The 20,353-nt window shown below is 38.4% G+C and overlaps 1 protein-coding gene across 5 annotated transcripts in view; it reads right to left on the minus strand.

The window, feature by feature from the left end:
• Positions 1 to 20,353, minus strand: part of LOC136871959 (putative uncharacterized protein DDB_G0291608) — a 609,035-nt gene that overhangs the window by 19,113 nt on the left and 569,569 nt on the right. For 4 of the 5 annotated variants that reach the window (XM_067145717.2, XM_068227275.1, XM_067145718.2 and 1 more), the window contains 2 exons: positions 14,573 to 14,883; positions 8,125 to 8,412 (listed from right to left, as the gene is read on the minus strand). In XM_067145717.2, coding sequence (XP_067001818.2) covers positions 8,125 to 8,412; positions 14,573 to 14,883 — 599 coding nt within the window. Of the gene's footprint in view, positions 1 to 7,916; positions 8,042 to 8,124; positions 8,413 to 14,572; positions 14,884 to 20,353 lie in introns of all 5 variants that reach the window. The other variant, XR_010859845.2, reaches the window with a different exon arrangement.

The following is a 20,353-nucleotide window of genomic DNA, read 5'->3' on the forward strand; positions in this document are numbered from 1 at the left end:
GAAAATGTTAATTTAGCAGATTTGTAACATCTCCCAGTTGAAACCAGAAGAGTTCACTTTGAGGACATTGAAACACTGTCTATTGCAGTTCAACATTATCTGGATATATAATTTTAATGAAAAATAAACACAACAACAGATCAGCATCGGAACAGAGAGCGACAGAAGGAGAAGATAAGGACAGATGTGAAAATACAAAAGAACAAGGACAACCTCCTCGTTTTCATACTCTGCCATCTGCAAGTAGATAGGTTCTCTCCCCTCAATCCCTGTTCTTCTACATCCATTTCTTCCCAGCACCCGACAAGCTCATTTCTGCTTGCATTTTTGTATTTGTCTTAATTTTCCTTTCCAACATTCACCGATCTTGCAATGACCTGTAATTTTACTTTTCCTCCATGTGTGTTACTATCCTCATTTCTAGCTTTCTGTCTTTTATTTATATTGGTCAATTACTAGTATACTCACACAGTAGATAAATGAATAAATAATATAATTAAATGGTATCAAAAGCAGGAAAACACCCATAACTTCCGACCAATGTAGTGGTGGTGAACAAGAAATCCCATATTATTCCTCTAACAGGACTCAAAACCGAAAATCAGACTTAATTAGTGCTGCAAGATGTTTTCTCTGACAATTTTGCATTGACAGATGCTACAGGTAACAACATAAAATGTGCCAATATTTTCTAAGAAATCTTTTGAGGATATTAGGTCAGAATGATGTAAAAATGTGAACTACTCTGCAGTAGCCCTCAACAAGACAAACCAACATGACCAAAATGGGTGTCTATACTTTTATACCAGTAAAACAGACTTAGTTGTGGCACTGCTGTCAGATTGGGTCCTCCTCAAATTGGTGACAGAGTGCCATCTTGTGGCAAATGCGGACTGCCAAACTCTGCTAATCTGTAGCCCCTTTATTTTCTTGTTGAAACAGTAGTCACTTTTCATTATTTCATTTTGCTTCAAGGTAGAGATGAGCATGATACCGACAGGTGTCTGCTTGAAGTATGATTTCCTCAAATTTCTGTTTGAGATTAAGAAGAGAGAGACTTGCTCTTCTTCTTTTCCTACTACTTTTCCCACATCTGTGGGGTCGCAGGTGTGAACTGCATTGAACATGTGGATTTGGCCCTGTTTTACGGTCGGATGCCCTTCCTGCTGCCAACCCTATATGGAGGGATGTAATCACTATTGCGTGTTTCAGTGGTGATTGATAGTGTACTGTGTTGTGTAAATATGAAGAGGAGAGTGTTGGGACGGTCACAAACACCCAGTCCCCAAGCCAGAAGTATTAATCAGAAGCAATTAAAATCCCCGACCCGGCGGGGAATCGAATCCAGAACCCTCTGAACCGAAGGCCAGTACGCTGACCATTCAGCCAACGAGTCGAACAAGGGAGATACTTGCTCTGCTACTGAGAATTTTTCTAGTTAGGCAAGGCAACAAATGCATGCATGTTCCTACAGTCTGGTGTTAATGCTGTGTTAGGAGGACCCAATGTAAATATTTCTGCATAAACAGGGAATGTGGTGATTGTCTGTACTAGAGAGAGGGTCCTGAGGATGTTTATATCAGCACAAAGGCTGGGATATTTTTCTCATGGTTATAAAAGATGCATTAAAATCTTTCCAACCATGCCATTCATTTTTGAGATTTATGGAAGGATTACCCTTTCCCTCACAAATCTCTTCCAGTTTCTTCTCAGAGTGTAGAGGAGACTCAGCAACCCTCAGTCTCATTTTTACAATCTATTGCAAAATAATAGAATTTAATACTTGAGCATTCCATACTACTGGAAGCCTCCAATACTCAGGAAGAAACGCTTTGACTTCTCACCACTGGATTCTGTGGTTCAAATCTCGATCACTCCATGGGAGATTTGTGCTGGACAAAGTGGAGGCGGGACAGGTTTTTCTCTGGGTACTCCAGTTTTCCCTGTCATCTTTCATTCCAGCAACACTCTCCATTATCATTTCATCTGTCCTTCATTAATTATTGCCCAAAAGGAGTGCGACAGGCTTCAGCAGCCAGCACAATTCCTATCCTCACAGCTAGGTGGGGGCTTCAATTATTCTATTCCTGACCTCCTTAAATGACTGGAAACAGGTTGTGGATTTTCATTTTTTCCATGCTACTGTATTATACTTCTATTCTTTCAACAGTGCAATGCAATATGAGGTATTTAGAGAAAGAAAATATTAACAGGCTATTTTTTTTAATGCAAAATATTTTTTGTCCATAGGATTCATCTGTATATTTCAAAAAATGCTTTTCTCTGAAGTTATCATCATCATCATCATCATCATCATCATCATCATCATCATCATCATCATCACACTAGTGCAGCATTGGTCAAGACTTGAACACTTGCTTTCCCTAGGAGCATGACCTCATCTGTCCAGTGCTCTGGCTATCCCCCACCAGTGCATTATTCAGTGAAAGTGTATGAGGGAGATTGATGTCTGCCGACAGTTGTGACAGGCAGGGGTAAGTAAAAGGTTGTACTGTATGTGGTAAAATCGGACTGATGAAGCAAAATCCCTGCTCACAGCCTTCGTAATAAAATATAATATGATAAAAATAAAATTATGTAATAATGGCTGAGAGGAATAGTCACACTAGCCATGCACATCTCATAATCAGCAGGCCTACGGGCTGAACAGAATTCATTTGGTAGGCCAAGGTCCATTAGGGCTGTATTGCCATGGGGTTTGGGTTTTATTTTATAAAAACAACATTTTACATACAGGCACATGCTTTTAGCCATTTTAGCAAAACAAAGAACCCTTATCTGAGATGGGACATGCGTTAGCTTAGTTACGTTTTAACTATATAATGTGTTTGCAACAAAGGTTCATGATACAGTGAAGTACACAGAGTTGTGCAGTTTAAAATCTGTTGAAGCCATGCACTGCTGGTCAATTATAAAACAAAAATTAAAAAAGCAGCTTGCTTATGTAGAAGGAACTGAGTGCTGAAAAGCCTTAAGCAGCTTGCCGGTCCCATCAAGGATATTGCTGTTGAAGTATTTTACAAAAATCATGCATATTTCAGGATTGTAGAAATATGCTTGAGTCAGGTGTTGCACTGCTGATCCTTCAGCTCACAGTGCAAGTAATTGGAAACATTCTTAGTCAAAAGCAAATAAGGTCTTATAAATAAATCGAAATCAGTCTTGAGACCTTCAAATTCTTAAAATCTCTTTGAAAATGAATTGGCTGATGGGCGACAAGATGACTGTGTTGCTATTGTGAAGCCAGACTGCTAAACTCTTCCTCGGCCCTTAACATCTCACCACTTCTGCACTTAACATGCATGACAGGAGCGCAGCAAGAGTGCATGTGAGTGATAAGCACTGTTTGGCCAGGCTTGCACTAGTCAGCATCATAATGGAGTATAATTTTCATATCCCTATCACGTATAACAATACAGCAGCTCTGTTGACATTTGCATCTTTGAGGAAATGCTAGCCATGTTGCAAAAATGTATGAAAATTACTCGTTTCCAAATCAGAGCAGTAAGTGGGATATCAATGTTTTCCAATCAAACATCTTTAATTATGGTCAGGAATTCTGATTAAGAAATAAAACACAGCAAGTAAGCACAACACATCTTCTGCTCTGGATTTCTGCTACAGGCCTATCTGATAGTAGATAACGTTACTGCTCGCTGAGCCAGTGGGCAAAAATTCAATCTATTTCTTGTAAGTTGTAATAATCTTCTTATATTTTGGCTTGCAATATCCGTGTCTCCTCACCTGTATGTTTTTTGCAAGTTGCTTTACGTCGCACTGACTTAGATAGGTCTTATGGCGAGTGGAACAGGAAGGAGCTAGGAGTGGGAAAGAAGCGGCCGTGGCCTTAATTAAGGTACAGCCCCAGCATTTGCCTGGTGTGAAAATGGGAAAACACGGAAACTCACCTGTATCAGTGTGGTTCTAGAACTTGTCACCTTGCTCACTGGATGTTTTGAAGAAAGCCAATACTCAGGTATTCATTTTGATTAACATTCACTGGAGAGCATTATAATCTTCTACTTCACAACTGCATGCATCATAAAATCATTGTTGCCTATTGACTGTCCATTGTATTGATGCTCATCCTGCACATTTTCAAATTCATCATCAAATTTAGCCAGATATACTTACAAAGTTGACTGAATGCCTGCCAGTTTTTCAAGAAAAGGAAAGAGGAGTGCATTTCACAGGTGATAGCAGGCCCATAGCCATCGGGAGTGGGGGTTGGGGAGGCAGGATGGACTTTGCTTGTACTGGCATCTTCTTCACACAACCTAGCTCAATTACAATTAGATATTAAAATACATTAACATGGATGCAAGAATATAGGGTGTGTTTGGATGTATTCACAGCATTGTGAAAATTACAAAATGCCCATTATGAGTCCCAGTCCTTTCCTTACCATCCCCTCTCACTCTCCCTTTCCTGTATGTCTTCTACCCACTTCTTTTGTTGGTATCTTCATCTGACAGCCATCAACTTGAAATTATCCCTCTGGCAACCCAAGAACCAACCAGTGACGGTACAACCAAGCTGTGTGGTCTATGTGATATAGCTAGCATTATTGCCGCATCAAAATGACGAGTTTAAACATGTTTATACCGTATATCTCCGAATCCAAGACAAAGTTTTTTTCTCAGAATCACATGTGAAAAATCAAGGGTCGTCTTACATTCGCGACCTAACAGTAATAAACACCATTGACAGCTACCACGGTAACCACGCTGCTTCCCTTCACCCTCCGGGCACACATAAACCTCGACCTTCAATGTTGGCGTCTTTATTAAGCCTATAGGCTACATCACTAGTCGCGGCAACAGGTTGTACAGTGCCTCAGAGTAATGTCACTGGTTCTCGGGCAATAGCAAAGAGAGAATGACATTCTACTTGTCGGGAGACAGGTTTGCAGCACCGGCGACCAACAATACCCTGAATAGATAAAAGAAAATGTCCCTGTATTAGCCTCTACAAAAGCGTTTCTCGTATCCACAGAATGGCATCAAAACATACGAGCCTTCGAATTCTTAGGCTATGGCTACTCAGTGGCTGAGGTGTAACACATCTATTGTGCCTGATACTTAGTAAAATTAACAGTTTACAGACAGCAGGAATATTTTTGTGACGGATCATCGTACTGTAAAGACACGTGGAACAGGTATTCCCAGCAATTTTTCAATGGGTTCTCTTCAATATTATAATACCGATTTCAATTTAATGGTTATGAAACTTGCTGAAATAAAGAATAATTGTATAGCTGCAAGAAAATACGGCATAACTAAAGCCAATATTCGGTGCTGGCATGAAGACAAAGATAGTCTAAAAATGTGTACTGTACAAGAAAGGCATTTATTTGATATCACAAAGCACTTTTTAAGCCTAATTTAATTTTTGAAGGAAAAAGTGGGTGTTCTCTTGCATTCTCAGGGTTGTCTTGGATTTGGAGAAATACAGTAATTTCACTTTTGTTGGTAAATATAAGATTTCTTTTACCTTTATAGCAATCTGCCAAAATGGGCTCCATTGATGTAACAAGCGGTAAAGTATAAAGAGGGCCTACAGCCGTAACTTCACCTTATCTATCTAACATCTATGATCTATGATATTTAGCATCTGTCTGTGACCGAGCATGTGATGCAGGTGTAACACAGCAACACCATACCATCTGGTATTTTTCACATCTCTCTAGCAGACATTATTTTATCATATTCTTTAACTGCCATCTGTTGACTGGTTTTGTTCTAAAAAAAATGCATGCATAATAAACTGAACAAAAAGTCGGCATTTTAAATTTGACTGCAAGAATCTTGGCATTAAAAAAAAGCAATATGTTGATGGTCAAGTAATTTGAGACTACATTTCTTATGGTTTGGGTAGATATACTTAAATATTGATGCCCCTCCTAAACAAGAGGTTCCTTCCCCCCTGAACCATAGGACTGGCTATGGGCCTGGATGGTAGGTCACTCAATTCACACACACATACCAGTAGGAAAAAGCCTCACTGTCACAGAGTAGTGTCTGAATTGTATAAAGAATAACTGCAACCACAGTAGTCTTTGCAAATATCTGCAAACTAACTTTCTGGATATCCTACATAAATATTATATTGTTCAAATGAAGAAAAAGCAGAAGAACCTGTGGCATGTACACCCCATTTTGGACCTTGGCTTATCGAGATGACTGGTGCCCAGCCAGGTGGCCTGCAGATATTGGGAGTGACATGTACTCAGGGTATGACATCAGCCATAATTATTGAAGTGAATTAATAATAATAATAATAATAATAATAATAATAATAATAATAATAATAATAATAATAATAATAATAATAATAATAATAATAATAATAATAACAACAACAACATTGGTCTTACATCTTGCTGGCAACTTCTACAATATTTGGAGATGCTCAAATAAGTTCTTATTCATCATGAGACCATAAAAATGATTCAGATCAAGACAACACTTAGTGTATCACAGAAATGTATGCAATTATTTCTTTTAATGCGTCGAGTGCCAAGCAAAAAATTTGAAATTTTCCTCTGTGGACCAAAAACACATTTTTATTTCCTACCATTTCAGTAGCAATATTCCACCATGCATTTAATTGTAAGGTAAAATACAACATCAAAAACAGAAATAAAGTAAAGCTGCCACTGGTGTCTGCTGAGGGCTGTTGAGAAACTTGTATCTGCTAGGGCCATAGTGGTCATGCAAGCAGACAATAATCACAGACACGCAAAATACTATCCAATTTTAAGCTACTGTCCCTTGTGGGATGAGGAAGTGAGGGAAGAGGGGAACAGATAGAGTGAAACAGGTTAGGTAAGCATGTGTTAAGTAACAATTTTGGATTAAAAGTTCATTCAAGTTGCACACAATTATTGAACCTCTCTCTCTCTTCTCTTTGCATGCCAACACCCAACCACTGGAGTAGGGCAAGTAAAATGTTTTTAACTGAATAATAATAGTAGTAGATCTGTCACCTGTCTGGCACTTCAGGTTGTCAACACTTCCTCGTGATAATGTCCTGCATTCCTCTCTGGGGTCTTGAGCCCAGCATCAAAAGGTACTGTAATATGTTGACTACTCTTAAGCATTGGAAAATGCAGTGTGAATGAATGAATGACAAGAAAGCTACAAACTAAAGAAAATAAATGTTTTCATACCTGAATGTATAATGTATATATAATATTGGAGACTGTAGCATGAATTATAATCAAAGTGGACTTGACGGTTAATCAACATTGTCAAATCCTATATACAAGCAGACAAGTGTGTATGTAGTCAAGTTTGAGTGAGTAGACATGTATGTCTGCCATGGCCAAGCTGGACAAATTAGAATAGTCTCCTGTGTGTGCTGTGCTGCTCAATGTGTTGATTAAATTGCTACTTTATTTCTGCCATTCCATTGAAATGTAAACCAGTTCTTGAATTTGATAGAGATGGGTATATTCAGTTTCCTGGCTCCTTTTATGATCAAGAATGGGATGACTTGAAGGTGAACAATGATGTTCTGGTACTCTAGCATTGGAGTCTACAAAATATGACGAAAATGTGTCTAGAATGATGATGGAAAGAAGCCCGTCTGACACAGGGAGAACTGCTCAGTCCATTTACATCAGAACAGAAGTTAATATATGAAAAATGAATTCTGCTCTTACTACCAAACTTATTTACATGAAGAGCTATATCAGCAGAATCAGGAAAATGAAGCTTGACAGAATATGAAGACACATAAAGAGAAAAAAAATGTGTATGTTAGTAGCGCACACATAGCTGAATGCAGTTACATGGTCAGTGAAAATAATGGAGCAAACATGGATCCAACTGTTAGTTACTCAAAGCAACAGCAAATCTTGTTACGCAAGTCATGAGCATGAATGAACTTACTAGGTAGAGCTTCAGCCAGTTTCTGACCTATACAAGTTTGTCATGTGCAGTCCTTTTCAATATCTGTCCCCATTATTTTATATATGATGTCCATAGCTATGAGAATTGCAATAACTATCATCCTTCTGAAAAAAGAAAAGTAACAATAATGCATTTGTGGACAGGATGAATAATTCTTAATATGACTACAAGAATAGACCCTGCATACCTTTGTGCTCTGTGTTCTACTGTGGCTGCCTTTGCTTCCACTACTCTTAACAGATGAAGTATCCAAATAGCCATAACCAAATCCATAGCCACCAAATGCTTTTGTGGTAAGATTGTCCCATGACTTAGCAGGCTTTGCAGGGTTGTATGAGGTAAAGCCAGATCCCTGATGCTGAGAAGTGGAGGGATACTGGTGCTGCTGTTGCTGCTGCTGCTGCTGATGGTATGAATTAGAAGTACTCTGCTGCTTGGATGACTTAGTGGAATGATTCCTAGCAGCTGAAGATCCCTGCAATGACAAACACTGATTCAAGACTTGAAACTAACAGGCTTAAAATGTAATACTGTCAAACTGTCCTGAGTCAACCTGGGGTCTAGAGTTGGCCGCTATGTAGACTTTATTATTGCACATTTATTGTTATCCAACTGTCTATGAGCCGCAATTGCCAGCTGCCCTGACTGACACTACTTCCTATCACCATCTGACATGGAAGTACCTACCACAATGTGTGACACATGATGCAGCAGTTAGAGTAGCCAACAGTAAAAATATAAACACATAGCATCTAACTTTTACCAATTTGGTCTTGTTAAATTCTACTGAAATTCAAAAATGTATTTTTTCCAGAATTTTGTGCTTAAGAACATATCGTATTATAATAATTATTTTTCCAAGGCAAAATTGTATTTTGGTACAAAGCCAACCACCTGCATGGCAACACAATGTGTAGCGCTTTTGGTGCAAAATGTGTGGTGTGTAATTGTTGTACTGTGGTAATGATATCAAACATGGTATGTTTTAAAATATTTGTAATTTTGGAAATTTCATTCACTACATAACTTCTGCCCTTATTATTCAGGCATAAGATTCCCTATTCACTGATACAGACATCATGGATTAGAATTCACATTCAGAAGTCAATATGAAACAAATTAAGAAATTTGCACATATTAAATTCCTGCATAATTTTATCCCTAGCAATCACAGGACAATTGTGGCAATTATCTCAGTACCCCACGTGAGAGACTGGAGTTGTTATTTAAAAGTCTTCAATATAATTTTATGCCAGGCAGTTAAAGGAGAGAAAATATTCTACTCAATTCATGAATACCCTGTTGAATATCTTCATTCTATGGAAGTACGAATGTGTAAAAATAATTTATTAGTAATGTTGAAATTTGTATAACCTTACCTATGTATGGTGCCTTTGTTGGCGGGACCTAGTGTTTACAGTGCACTATGTCTTCTGGTCTGGGCTAGAGCAATTTTGTTACTTTCATTGACCTGTCTCAGCTTTATCCTTGGCTTTGACAATATAAAAGTGACTGAGGTATGAGCGATGCTAGTAATGCCAATCATTATTCAGTCAGTTCCTGCTATGAATGGTGTGAAAATGTTGCTCATAGGGTCGGTTGGTATATGTATTTCAGTGGGCTTGGCAGACTGGTATGTAATAGCACTTACCAAACCAATGATTACATTACCAATTAGCCTGCCTTTGTCTGTGGTCTCATCATTGGAAACCCAAATAGTACCAGCTTTATCTTTTCTGAACAGTTTCATCGTATTTGGCTGAACAGTAGGTTTTTCTGAACATTGGCTCATCCGGGATAGTTTGTTTAGTATAGTTCTTGAAAAATTCCCAGAAGCACTGATTATTCGGTTTGAAGAGAGGTATGTCAGCAGAGATGAGAGCACCGCAGAGATCAGTGTTGAACTCTGACGTTACACTTGAAATTGTTGGTTGTGTCAGAAGCAACTGTCTCTGTTTGGAATTTTGTTGTTTGTTAGTTTGATGTTTATTGGTTGAATGTTGTTGCACCAGGAACCTTAAGTAGATGTCGCTATACACTGACACAAATTACAAAATAATATCTTACTGTCAGTTGATAAATTATCATTTTTAAATCCTGATACATAACTTTTCAATTTTAAACTGGTTGACTGTGCTAGTTTAGGCATATTGTACCAATGTTAATGTCTTCACTGAATATCACTATACAACTGAACACACAGTACTTGTACACATAATGGTATGTACAGGAACACTACAATTTGTCTCCCTGCTAATTCAAATGTGAATGAATGGCAGTGAACTAGATGGAGGTATGAAGCAATGAAAGGGAATGCCCAAATAACAAAATAATTGGGTAACCACTGAAACACCGTCAGTGAATGGGATTTCACGAGTTATGGAATTTTGGGACAGACACAACCGATATTGTTATGTAACGCAGCGTAGCTCAGCATACTGACTGGCTGGCCTCACCTCCTCCGGCCTTCATCCTCTCTTTCTCCACACTGATTATCTGCTTTTTGTATCAGTTCAAATGTGGACAGACACAATTGTTGAACTCCACACCAACTATTAAATGTTTAAATATAAATTATTAATTTGTTTTTCAATTATTGAGAGGACTGTTAATTTAATACCCTTTAGCCAAAATATGGACTATTGATTTTAATGACTAAGAACATGGAACATATGGGCTAACCTCCAAAATGTGGAAAAATATGAAATATAAACACTGCATTTTTCAAGCATGTCATGATTTGTAAAGATAATACAAAATATAATTCATTTCATTACAAAACTGTTGTCAGACCACAGTTTTTGTATGCCTCAGAGACCCTCCTGATGAACAATAAAGCCACCATGGATGATCTAAAGAAAGCCGGAAAGACGTATCCTCAGGAAAATTCATGGACCAAGATTGCTCCTAGATGGAACCTAAAGACTTAAATCGAACTCTGAGCTGTATCGACAGTTAGAATCGGCCAATACCAGCATGCGACGTAGGAGGCTTAAGTTCTACGGACACCTACAATGAATGGACAGCAACAGGCTTACAAAGAAGATCTTCTCTTTGGTTAAAAGCTACAAGACTGGAAGCTTGTGGCTTAATGAAGTACAGGACTTGGATTCGGCTGGGATTTCAGACCTTGATATAGAAGATCGTTCCAAATTTTGTGCTATGGTACAGTCTTGGACCCCACGACCTAGAGTTCCTAGAAGTCGGAAGCCCCTTTCGCAGGAGAGAAAGGAGAAATTATCAGCAGGGCTCAAGAGATATTGGGAACAAAGAAGAGCATCGAGGAAGAACTAGTCATCAGCGCTCCTTAGTGGGCTTAAATCAATAATAATAATTAATTTCAGTTTCCTAAATATGTATTTACATAGAAATCTGTTCCCTGGTTATGATACAGTCTACTATAGATCTGGTGTCCCTACCCTTCCATGTGTGACGGTGAATCGTCTTATGCTTGGAACTGTTAATTCCATGGGTATGTGGGGAACTGGGAGTGAAATTTCTAGATCCTAATGGGTGGGTAGGAGATAGGGATCTGCGCTCGGATGGCCTTCATTTAAACCGCAGTGGTACGTATAAGTTAGGAAATTTGTTTGGAAGGGTAATAGGGAGGTACATTCAGGGAAACGGGATGGCCTAGGGAGCGGTGATAAGGGAACAGGGAACTGGAAATCAAGTAGGGATGACATAAAATTGTTAGTGTTGAACTGTAGAAGTATTGTAAAGAAAGGAATAGAATTAAGTAATTTAATAGATATATATTTACCAGATATTGTAATAGGAGTTGAATCATGGCTGAGAAATGATATAATGGATGCAGAAATTTTCTCACCGCATTGGAGTGTGTATCGTAGAGATAGGATAAGAATGGTGGGAGGGGGAGTGTTCATTCTGGTGAAAGAAGAAATTGTAAGCTACGAAAAAGTTAAAGATGAGACACATGAAATTCTAGGTGTAAGGCTCATTTCTAAAGATAATAGGCAACTTGATATATTTGGAGTGTACAGATCGGGAAAGGGTAGCACTGACACGGATTCGTAATTATTTGATAGGATAGTCAGCTATGTGGGAAATGACATGGAAAGAAATGTGATTGTAGCGGGAGATCTGAATTTGCCAGATGTAAATTGGGAAGGAAATGCGAACGACAGGAAACATGACCAACAAATGGCAAATAAGTTAATATGGGAAGGACAGCTAATTCAGAAAGTGATGGAACCAACCAGAGGGGAAAATATCCTGGATGTCGTGCTGATGAAACCAGATGAGCTCTATAGGGAAACTGAAGTAATAGATGGTATTAGTGATCATGAAGCTGTTTTTGTCGTAGTTAAAAATAAATGATAGAAAGGAAGGTCTTAAAAGTAGGACTGTTAGCAGGCATGAGGCAGTTTCTAAAAAGTAACTATGATCGGTGGAAAACGGCAAATAAAAATGTAAACAGACTATGGGATGGGTTTCAAGAAATTGTTGAGAAATGCGAAAACAGGTTTGTACCTTTAAGAGTGGTAAGGAATGGTAAAGACCCACCTTATTATAATAGAGAAATAAAGAGACTAAGAAGGAGGTGCAGACTGGAAAGAAATAGAGTTAGAAATGGCTGTGGAAGTAAGGAGAAATTGAAGGAACTTACTAGAAAATTGAATCAAGCAAAGAAGGCAGCTAAGGATAACATGATGGCAAGCATAATTGGCAGTCATACAAATTTTAGTGAAAAATGGAAGGGTATGTATAGGTATTTTAAGGCAGAAACAGGTTCCAAGAAGGACATTCCAGGAATAATTAATGAACAAGGGGAGTGTGTATGTGAGGATCTTCAAAAGGCAGAAGTATTCAGTCAGCAGTATGTAAAGATTGTTGGTTACAAGGATAATGTCGAGATAGAGGAGGAGACTAAGGCCAAAGAAGTAATAAAATTTACATATGATAACAATGACATTTACAATAAGATACAAAAGTTGAAAACTAGAAAAGCGGCTGGAATTGATCAGATTTCTAGGGATATGCTAAAGACAATGGGTTGGGATATAGTACCATATAGTACCATATCTGAAGTACTTATTTGATTATTGTTTGGTCGGAGGAGCTATACCAGATGAATGGAGAGTTGCTATAGTAGTCCCTGTGTATAAAGGAAAGGGTGATAGACATAAAGCTGAAAATTACAGGCCAGTAAGTTTGACATGCATTGTATGTAAGCTTTGGGAAGGCATTCTTTCTGATTATATTAGACATGTTTGTGAAATGAATAACTGGTTCGATAGAAGGCAATTCGGTTTTAGGAAAGGTTATTCCACTGAAGCTCAACTTGTAGGATTCCAGCAAGATATAGCAGATATCTTGGATTCTGGAGGTCAAATGGACTGTATCGCGATTGACCTGTCTAAAGCATTTGATAGGGTGGATCATGGGAGACTACTGGCAAAAATGAGTGCAATTGGACTAGACAAAAGAGTGTCTGAATGGGTTGCTATATTTCTAGAAAACAGATCTCAGAGAGTTAGAGTAGGTGAAGCTTTGTCTGACCCTGTAATAGTTGAGAGGGGAGTTCCTCAGGGCAGTGTTATCGGACCTTTATGTTTTCTTATATATGTAAATGATATGAGTAAAGGAGTGGAATCGGAGGTAAGGCTTTTTGCGGATGATGTTATTCTCTATAGAGTGATAAATAAGTTACAAGATTGTGAGTAACTGCAACGTGACCTCGAAAATGTTGTGAGATGGACAGCAGGCAATGGTATCTTGATAAACGGGGTTAAAAGCCAGGTTGTGAGTTTCACAAATAGGAAAAGCCCTCTCAGTTTTAATTACTGCGTTGATGGGGTGAAAATTCCTTTTGGGGATCATTGTAAGTATCTAGGTGTTAATATAAGGAAAGATCTTCATTGGGGTAATCACATAAATGGGATTGTAAATAAAGGGTACCGATCTCTGCACATGGTTATGAGGGTGTTTAGGGGTTGTAGTAAGGATGTAAAGGAGAGGGCATATAAGTCTCTGGTAAGACCCCAACTAGAGTATGGTTCGAGTGTATGGGACCCTCACCAGGATTACCTGATTCAAGAACGGAAAAAATCCAAAGAAAAGCAGCTCGATTTGTTTCGAGTGATTTCCGACAAAAGAGTAGCGTTACAAAAATGTTGCAAAGTTTGGGTTGGGAAGAATTGAGAGAAAGAAGAAGAGCTGCTCGACTAAGTGGTATGTTCCGAGCTGTCAGCGGTGAGATGGCGTGGAATGATATTAGTAGACGAATAAGTTTGAATGGCGTTTATAAAAGTAGGAAAGATCACAATATGAAGATAAAGTTGGAATTCAAGAAGACAAACTGGGGCAAATATTCATTTATAGGAAGGGGAGTTAGGGATTGGAATAACTGACCAAGGGAGATGTTCAATAAATTTCCAATTTCTTTGAAATCATTTAGGAAAAGGCTAGGAAAGCAACAGATAGGGAATCTGCCACCTGGGCGACTGCCCTAAATGCAGATCAGTATTGATTGATTGATACTAGCAAAGAAGTCCAGTAAATGCTTCCCATTCCTATTAGCTTCCATACCTTCCCCCACATTTACCACCAGCTTTTCGTATTTTACAAATATTTTAAAATATTTTTAATAGGACGTTTATTATAAAACGTACCTCACATGGTGGGTCCCAGTAAAGAGTGTCGGTACTAAGTGATGTGGTGTACGATGCTGCACTGCTCTCCCCACCAGGTCCACCAGCTACAGTACAGCTCAATTCACTTGACGTACAGGAATGTAGGCTACACTGGCTCACCAAGCCAGTACCAAAATTGAAGTAACGATGTGTTCGTGGCTGTGGGGCCTGTGCCGGTAGAGGTGTTACAGGTTGTTGTTGTTGTTGTTGTTGTTGTTGTTGCTGTTGCTGCTGCTGTTGTTGCTGTTGCTGTTGCTGCTGACCATTTCGACCACTCTTCTCTTTCCAACCTACATTTGGAAAGAAAATCAATTAAACACTTCGGAAATGTACATTTCTAACTCCTGTTCAAATTCACATATCAGTTTTGGTTGTTTATTTCTTACAAAGCAGCATTGCAATGATTGTATTTAAAGTTGAATACAGTATACACAGTATGTCGAACAAAGAAGTTTAATTAAAGAAAATTATGTTGATTAGCTTGGACATTACCAAAGTCTCCCACAAATTTGAACCAGGCAGTTATTACAAATAAACTGAGAGAAGTCAGCAGTCATGAGCAAGTCGAGTGCCATTCTCATAATTAATATTGCATGGAGATTATGGCTCATGTTTGCAGATTTTTAGAAGGTTAAAAAGAAAATAGACCTGGATCTTCTTTCCTTTATTTAAATCTATATATATAAAACTAGCAAGATACCCGTGCTTTGCTACGGTATTATACTGAAATTTATAATTGAATGCTTATTGTTTTAGATATATAATCCGCCGAAATTCGCGATCTGACCAGTTTTCTGCGAGAATCCACGAAAATTCGCGATCGGACTCGTTTTCTAATAGATTACGGCTAGTTTCCTCCCAATTTTCAATCTTTCTTTCCAGCAAACGATTTCGTACTTCCCGGGCTAGGTCCAGGTATTCCACCCAGTTAGTTAGGTCCCTAAATCTTTGCCATCTTTTCCTATAAGCATTTTTAATATGAATCAAATCCTTCAGGGGATCTGTCGTGGTGTCGTCTTGGGTGCCTTGGCGGTAGCCTACTGAACCCGCGGCCGGACTGCATTCTTAGTCATTAGCCGTCCAGGACCCGTTTCCAGCGTGGTCCGCACATGTGACGACGGTCCAGAACATTATTATTATTATTATTATTATTATTATTATTATTATCATTATTGTTATTATATGTTCTGGACCCCACAGCAATATGCAAGACCGCTACTTGGCGGTAAATTACATCTGCTGCCATTGTCATTGTTGACAATGTGGCCAGCACCATTGTCGCGCGTAGGCAAGTGTGCGGGATTTCTGGCAATACGAATGACATACCTCCGTGTATTAGTGACCTTATTATAGAGGTGAACAATTTGACGGTCAATATCATTCCTATCGTTTATTTCAAATGTGTTTTAATTTTTATTTATATGCCAGGAGAATCTACTCTAATCTAAGAATGTTCTCCGAAGGAAAAGATGGTTGTTGAAAAAGAACCCTAGAAAGATTAAAAATGATCGGTTTATGATCAGAATAAGTACATCGAAAGTCAACAGCCTGTTTCCTATCATTCGACAGGATCAGGGATGGAATGAATAAAGCCCCATTTAGCGGCGACAATATGAATTGTGCCGGCTGCCGAAGCTCCCCTCTGGGGCAATGATCGATGAGTGACAAATGAAATGAAATATTGGACAGTGTTGCTGGAATTAATGATGACAGGGAAAGCCGGAGTATCCGGAGAAAAACCTGTCCCGCCGCCATTTTGTCCAGCACGAATGTCACATGGAGTGACCGGGATTTGAAACACGGAACCCAGCTGTGAGAGGCCGGCGCTCTGCCGCCTGAGCAACGGAGGCTCCTTATAAGTACATTATGAACAGTAAAATCAATTGGTCTCACCGCCTTTTACACCCCACCGCCGTTAAGTTTATTTACCCCCACCCCCCAAAAAATTAAAAGAAGGTGTGTTTCTTTATGTTTAAAGGAGATTCCAAATACCAATGTTCACGTTTATTACCTTCAGTTTTGAGATATAAGTATCCACTTAAAAATAATTCACTTTTTTTAACTTCCTTTCACACTCCCCCCCCTCACAAAGTGATATTAAGGCAAAAAATACTTGTTCCTTTAATAGTAAAGGATCTTCTAAATACCAATTATCACCACTCTAACCTCTTCAGTTTTTGATTTATGTGTCCTCATGAAAGGAATTCAGCTCCTTTTCACCCCCCCCCCAAGGTTATTCCCCCCCCCCCCAAACGCACTTTTCTTTGTTTTTAAAAGAGATCAAAATACCAATTTTCACGTCTGTAACATGTTAAGTTTTTTAAGATATACTGTAGAAATTCTCATTTTAAAATTTCACCCCTTTTTAGTTCCCCTTAAGTGGAGTTTCCTAAGAAAATCACCTATGTTTCTTTTCACTTACAGGAGATTCCAAATACCCACTTTTTACGTCTGTAACATTTTACGCTTCTCAGATATTCTGTAGATATAGTCTTTCAAAAAATTCACCCCAATTTGCCACTCCTGTTTAACCGCCATTAATTGAATTTTCCAAAAGCAAAAATATACGTGTTTCTTTATTTTTAAAGGAGATCCCATTTACAAATTTTCAGTTCTGTAATATCTTCAGTTTCTGAGATATATGTATCCTCATTAAAGGCATTCAACCCATTATTCACCCTTTTACACCCCTCCTATTGGGATTTAGAGAAAACAAATAAATACGTGTTCCTTTGTTTTTAAGGGAGATTCTAAACACCAATTTTTACATCCGTAAACGTTTAAAGTTTTAAGATGTAGACACACTCATTTTAAAATTTCACCCCCCTTTTCACCCCCCATTATTTGGATTTTCCAAAAACGAAAAAATACCTGTTTCTTTATTTTTAAAGTAGATCCCAAATACCAATTTTCAGGTCTGTAATATCTTCTGTTTCTGAAATAAAAGTAGCCTCATTAAAGGCATTCAACCTCTTTTTCACCCTTTTCCACCCTTCCTATTTGGATTTTCCGAAAACAAAAAATACGTGTTTCTTTATTTTTAAAGGAGATTCTAAATACCAAATTTTACATCTATAAACTTTAAAAGTTTTGAGATATAGATACACTCATTTTAAAAATTTCATCCCCCTTTCACCCCCCATTGTTTGGATTTTCCCAAAACGAAAAAATACCTGTTTCTTTATTTTTAATGTAGATCCCAAATACCAATTTTCAGGTCTGTAATATATTCAGTTTCTAAGATATATGTATTCTCTTTAAAGGCATTCAACCCAATTTTCACCCCCTTTTCACCCCTCCTATCGGGATTTTCCGAAAACAAAAAACTACGTGTTCCTTGATTTATAATGAAGATTCTAAATACCAATTTTTACATTTCTAAACTTTAAAACTTTTGAGATATAGATGCACTCATTCTAAAAATTCACCCGCCTTATCACCCTCGCATTAATTGGATTTTCCAAAAACAAACAAATATGTGTTACTTTATTTTTGAAAGCGATCAAAAGTACCAATTTTGAGGTCTGTAATATCTTCAGTTTCTGAGATATAAGTAGCGGTATCCTGATTAAAGGCATTCAACCCCTTTTTCACCCTTTTTCACCCTTTTTCACCCCTCCTATTGGGATTGTCTGAAAACAAAAAAATACGTGTTTCCTTATTTTTAAAGAAGATTCTAAATACCAATTTTCGCATCTGTAAACTTTTAAAGTTTTGAGATATAGACACACTCATTTTAAAATTTCACCCCCCTTTTCACCCCCTTAGGGACGGAATATCCAAAAAATCCTCTCTTAGCGAGCACCTACATTATAATATGAATATATCCCCAAAATTTCATTTCTTTATGTCCAGTAGTTTTGGCTCGGCGATGATGAATCAGTCAGTCAGTCAGTCAGTCAGTCAGTCAGTCAGGACAAGCTATTTTATATATATAGATAAGAGTTTTGTCTGTACATTGCTCAGAATTTGAAAAGAATGGTATTTCTGTATCGGTCATGTCCACAGTAACAAGGAACTGCCTGCCTGCCTGCCCGCCCGCCCGCCTGCCCTTAAAATGGCCTCATGTGACTCATGGGTGTGGTAACTAGGGCCTGGATTTTTAGGTAGCATAAACTAACTTTAGGTTTCTTATATTCTTAAAATAGGTTATTTTAGGTTTTGCCTCCAGGATCAATACAGGTAGCAATCATTTTCTGTTTTCGTAGTTCTGTAAAATTTATTTATGTACTTATTTCACAGAAGTTTACATTGTCATATTCATATCAACACACAGGGAATATGCTTTACTGTTTCCTTTGTAAGTTATTTCTTTGCACTGCAGTAAATAACAACGTACATACCCAAATTGTCCGGCGTAAATGATTTCCTGTTGTCACGTAACACATTATTATATGATGAAAAAGTTCTTTCGACAGAACACGATATCATTGGAGCGTAGTACATAGATGCTAATGCAGCAGGTTATAGGGTTAATTTTCCTGAATACTTTCCTCTCTGTAATACTGAATTGATGACTTTGATATCTTCAAAACCAGGATTGCATTGAAGAATCTTCTGCTGCTTCAAAGAACGTGCCACTCCCAATGGCCCAGGTATTTCTCTTCTGGAAACATTGTCAATGATATCCAGGGAATCTTGGAGTGGCAAGGTTGCACTTTCCAACTGGAGAATAGCTTCTGGTATAAAACAGATATGTGTCTTAATATATGGTAGGGAAGCTACGAGAGTCGGGCACTCGAGCAATTTCTTGGCCTAGGCGATGCAGGAAGCTTCTGTTTTATCCATATCATTGACGGCATTTTTAATTCCTTCTTGGTGCTTAGCATAGTAAATAGCAGCAGACAGCCAAGTCCCACAGCGGGTAAGTATCGGCTCAGGTGGAAGAGATGTTGTTGATAGTTTCTCTTTGAACAAATGTATACGTGTTAGGGCTTTTAAGAAATATTTCTTGACTGAAGAGACCATGCTGTTCACGTCACTGAAGTTGCTTCTAATCTCCTCCGCAAGGCGGTGCAGGCCGTGGTCCAAGCGTGTAACGTGTAGCATGCTCGGGTAGAGGGACTGTAGAATCTGCCCTGCCTTCAACATGTAGGAAGCACTGTCACTGAAAAAAACGGAACTTACTATCTTGATTCTCTGCTGGCCACAATATGCATAAAGCATCCCTCACTGCGCAGGCTATTGTGCTGTTGTTAGTTTGTTCTATTTCTTTACAAAGAACTAGATGAGGGTTAGCTGGTTCATTTTGATCAAGCTTACCTACTACCACATTCACAATGAAGCAACCGCAACTGTCAGATGTTTCATCGACAGAACACTAAATATAGTGATCTCCTATATATTCTCTTATTTCATCTAATGTCCTGTGGTAAACAGAATGCAAATAATTCTTCCTTAAAGTGGATTCATTAGGTATACTGTGGCCGCTGATGTCTCCTAAGAAAGTTTTCATGGTCAGGTTACTTAGCATGTTCCATGGGACGTTTGCAGACACAAACGCCTGACAAAGGCAAAAGTTAAAGTTATCTTCAGGCCTGCCAACTGTGGAAGCAGTAAACGTTTGCTTACTGTTGCTGCTGGACATATTTCTTCTCGCTACGCTAGCCATGTGAGCAGCTGCAGATTTATACTGCTCAAGATGGGATTTCTGCTCACATTTAACCTGAAATGAAGAATCAAAATCCTAAGTACTCTTCAGTAAGCGAGCTAGGGAATTGCAATGCAGGTTTTAGATCAGTTACGGGGAACTTACTTCTT

Source organism: Anabrus simplex, chromosome 4, assembly GCF_040414725.1.
Source record: "Anabrus simplex isolate iqAnaSimp1 chromosome 4, ASM4041472v1, whole genome shotgun sequence".
In the NCBI taxonomy this organism is placed as follows: Eukaryota; Metazoa; Arthropoda; class Insecta; order Orthoptera; family Tettigoniidae; genus Anabrus; species Anabrus simplex.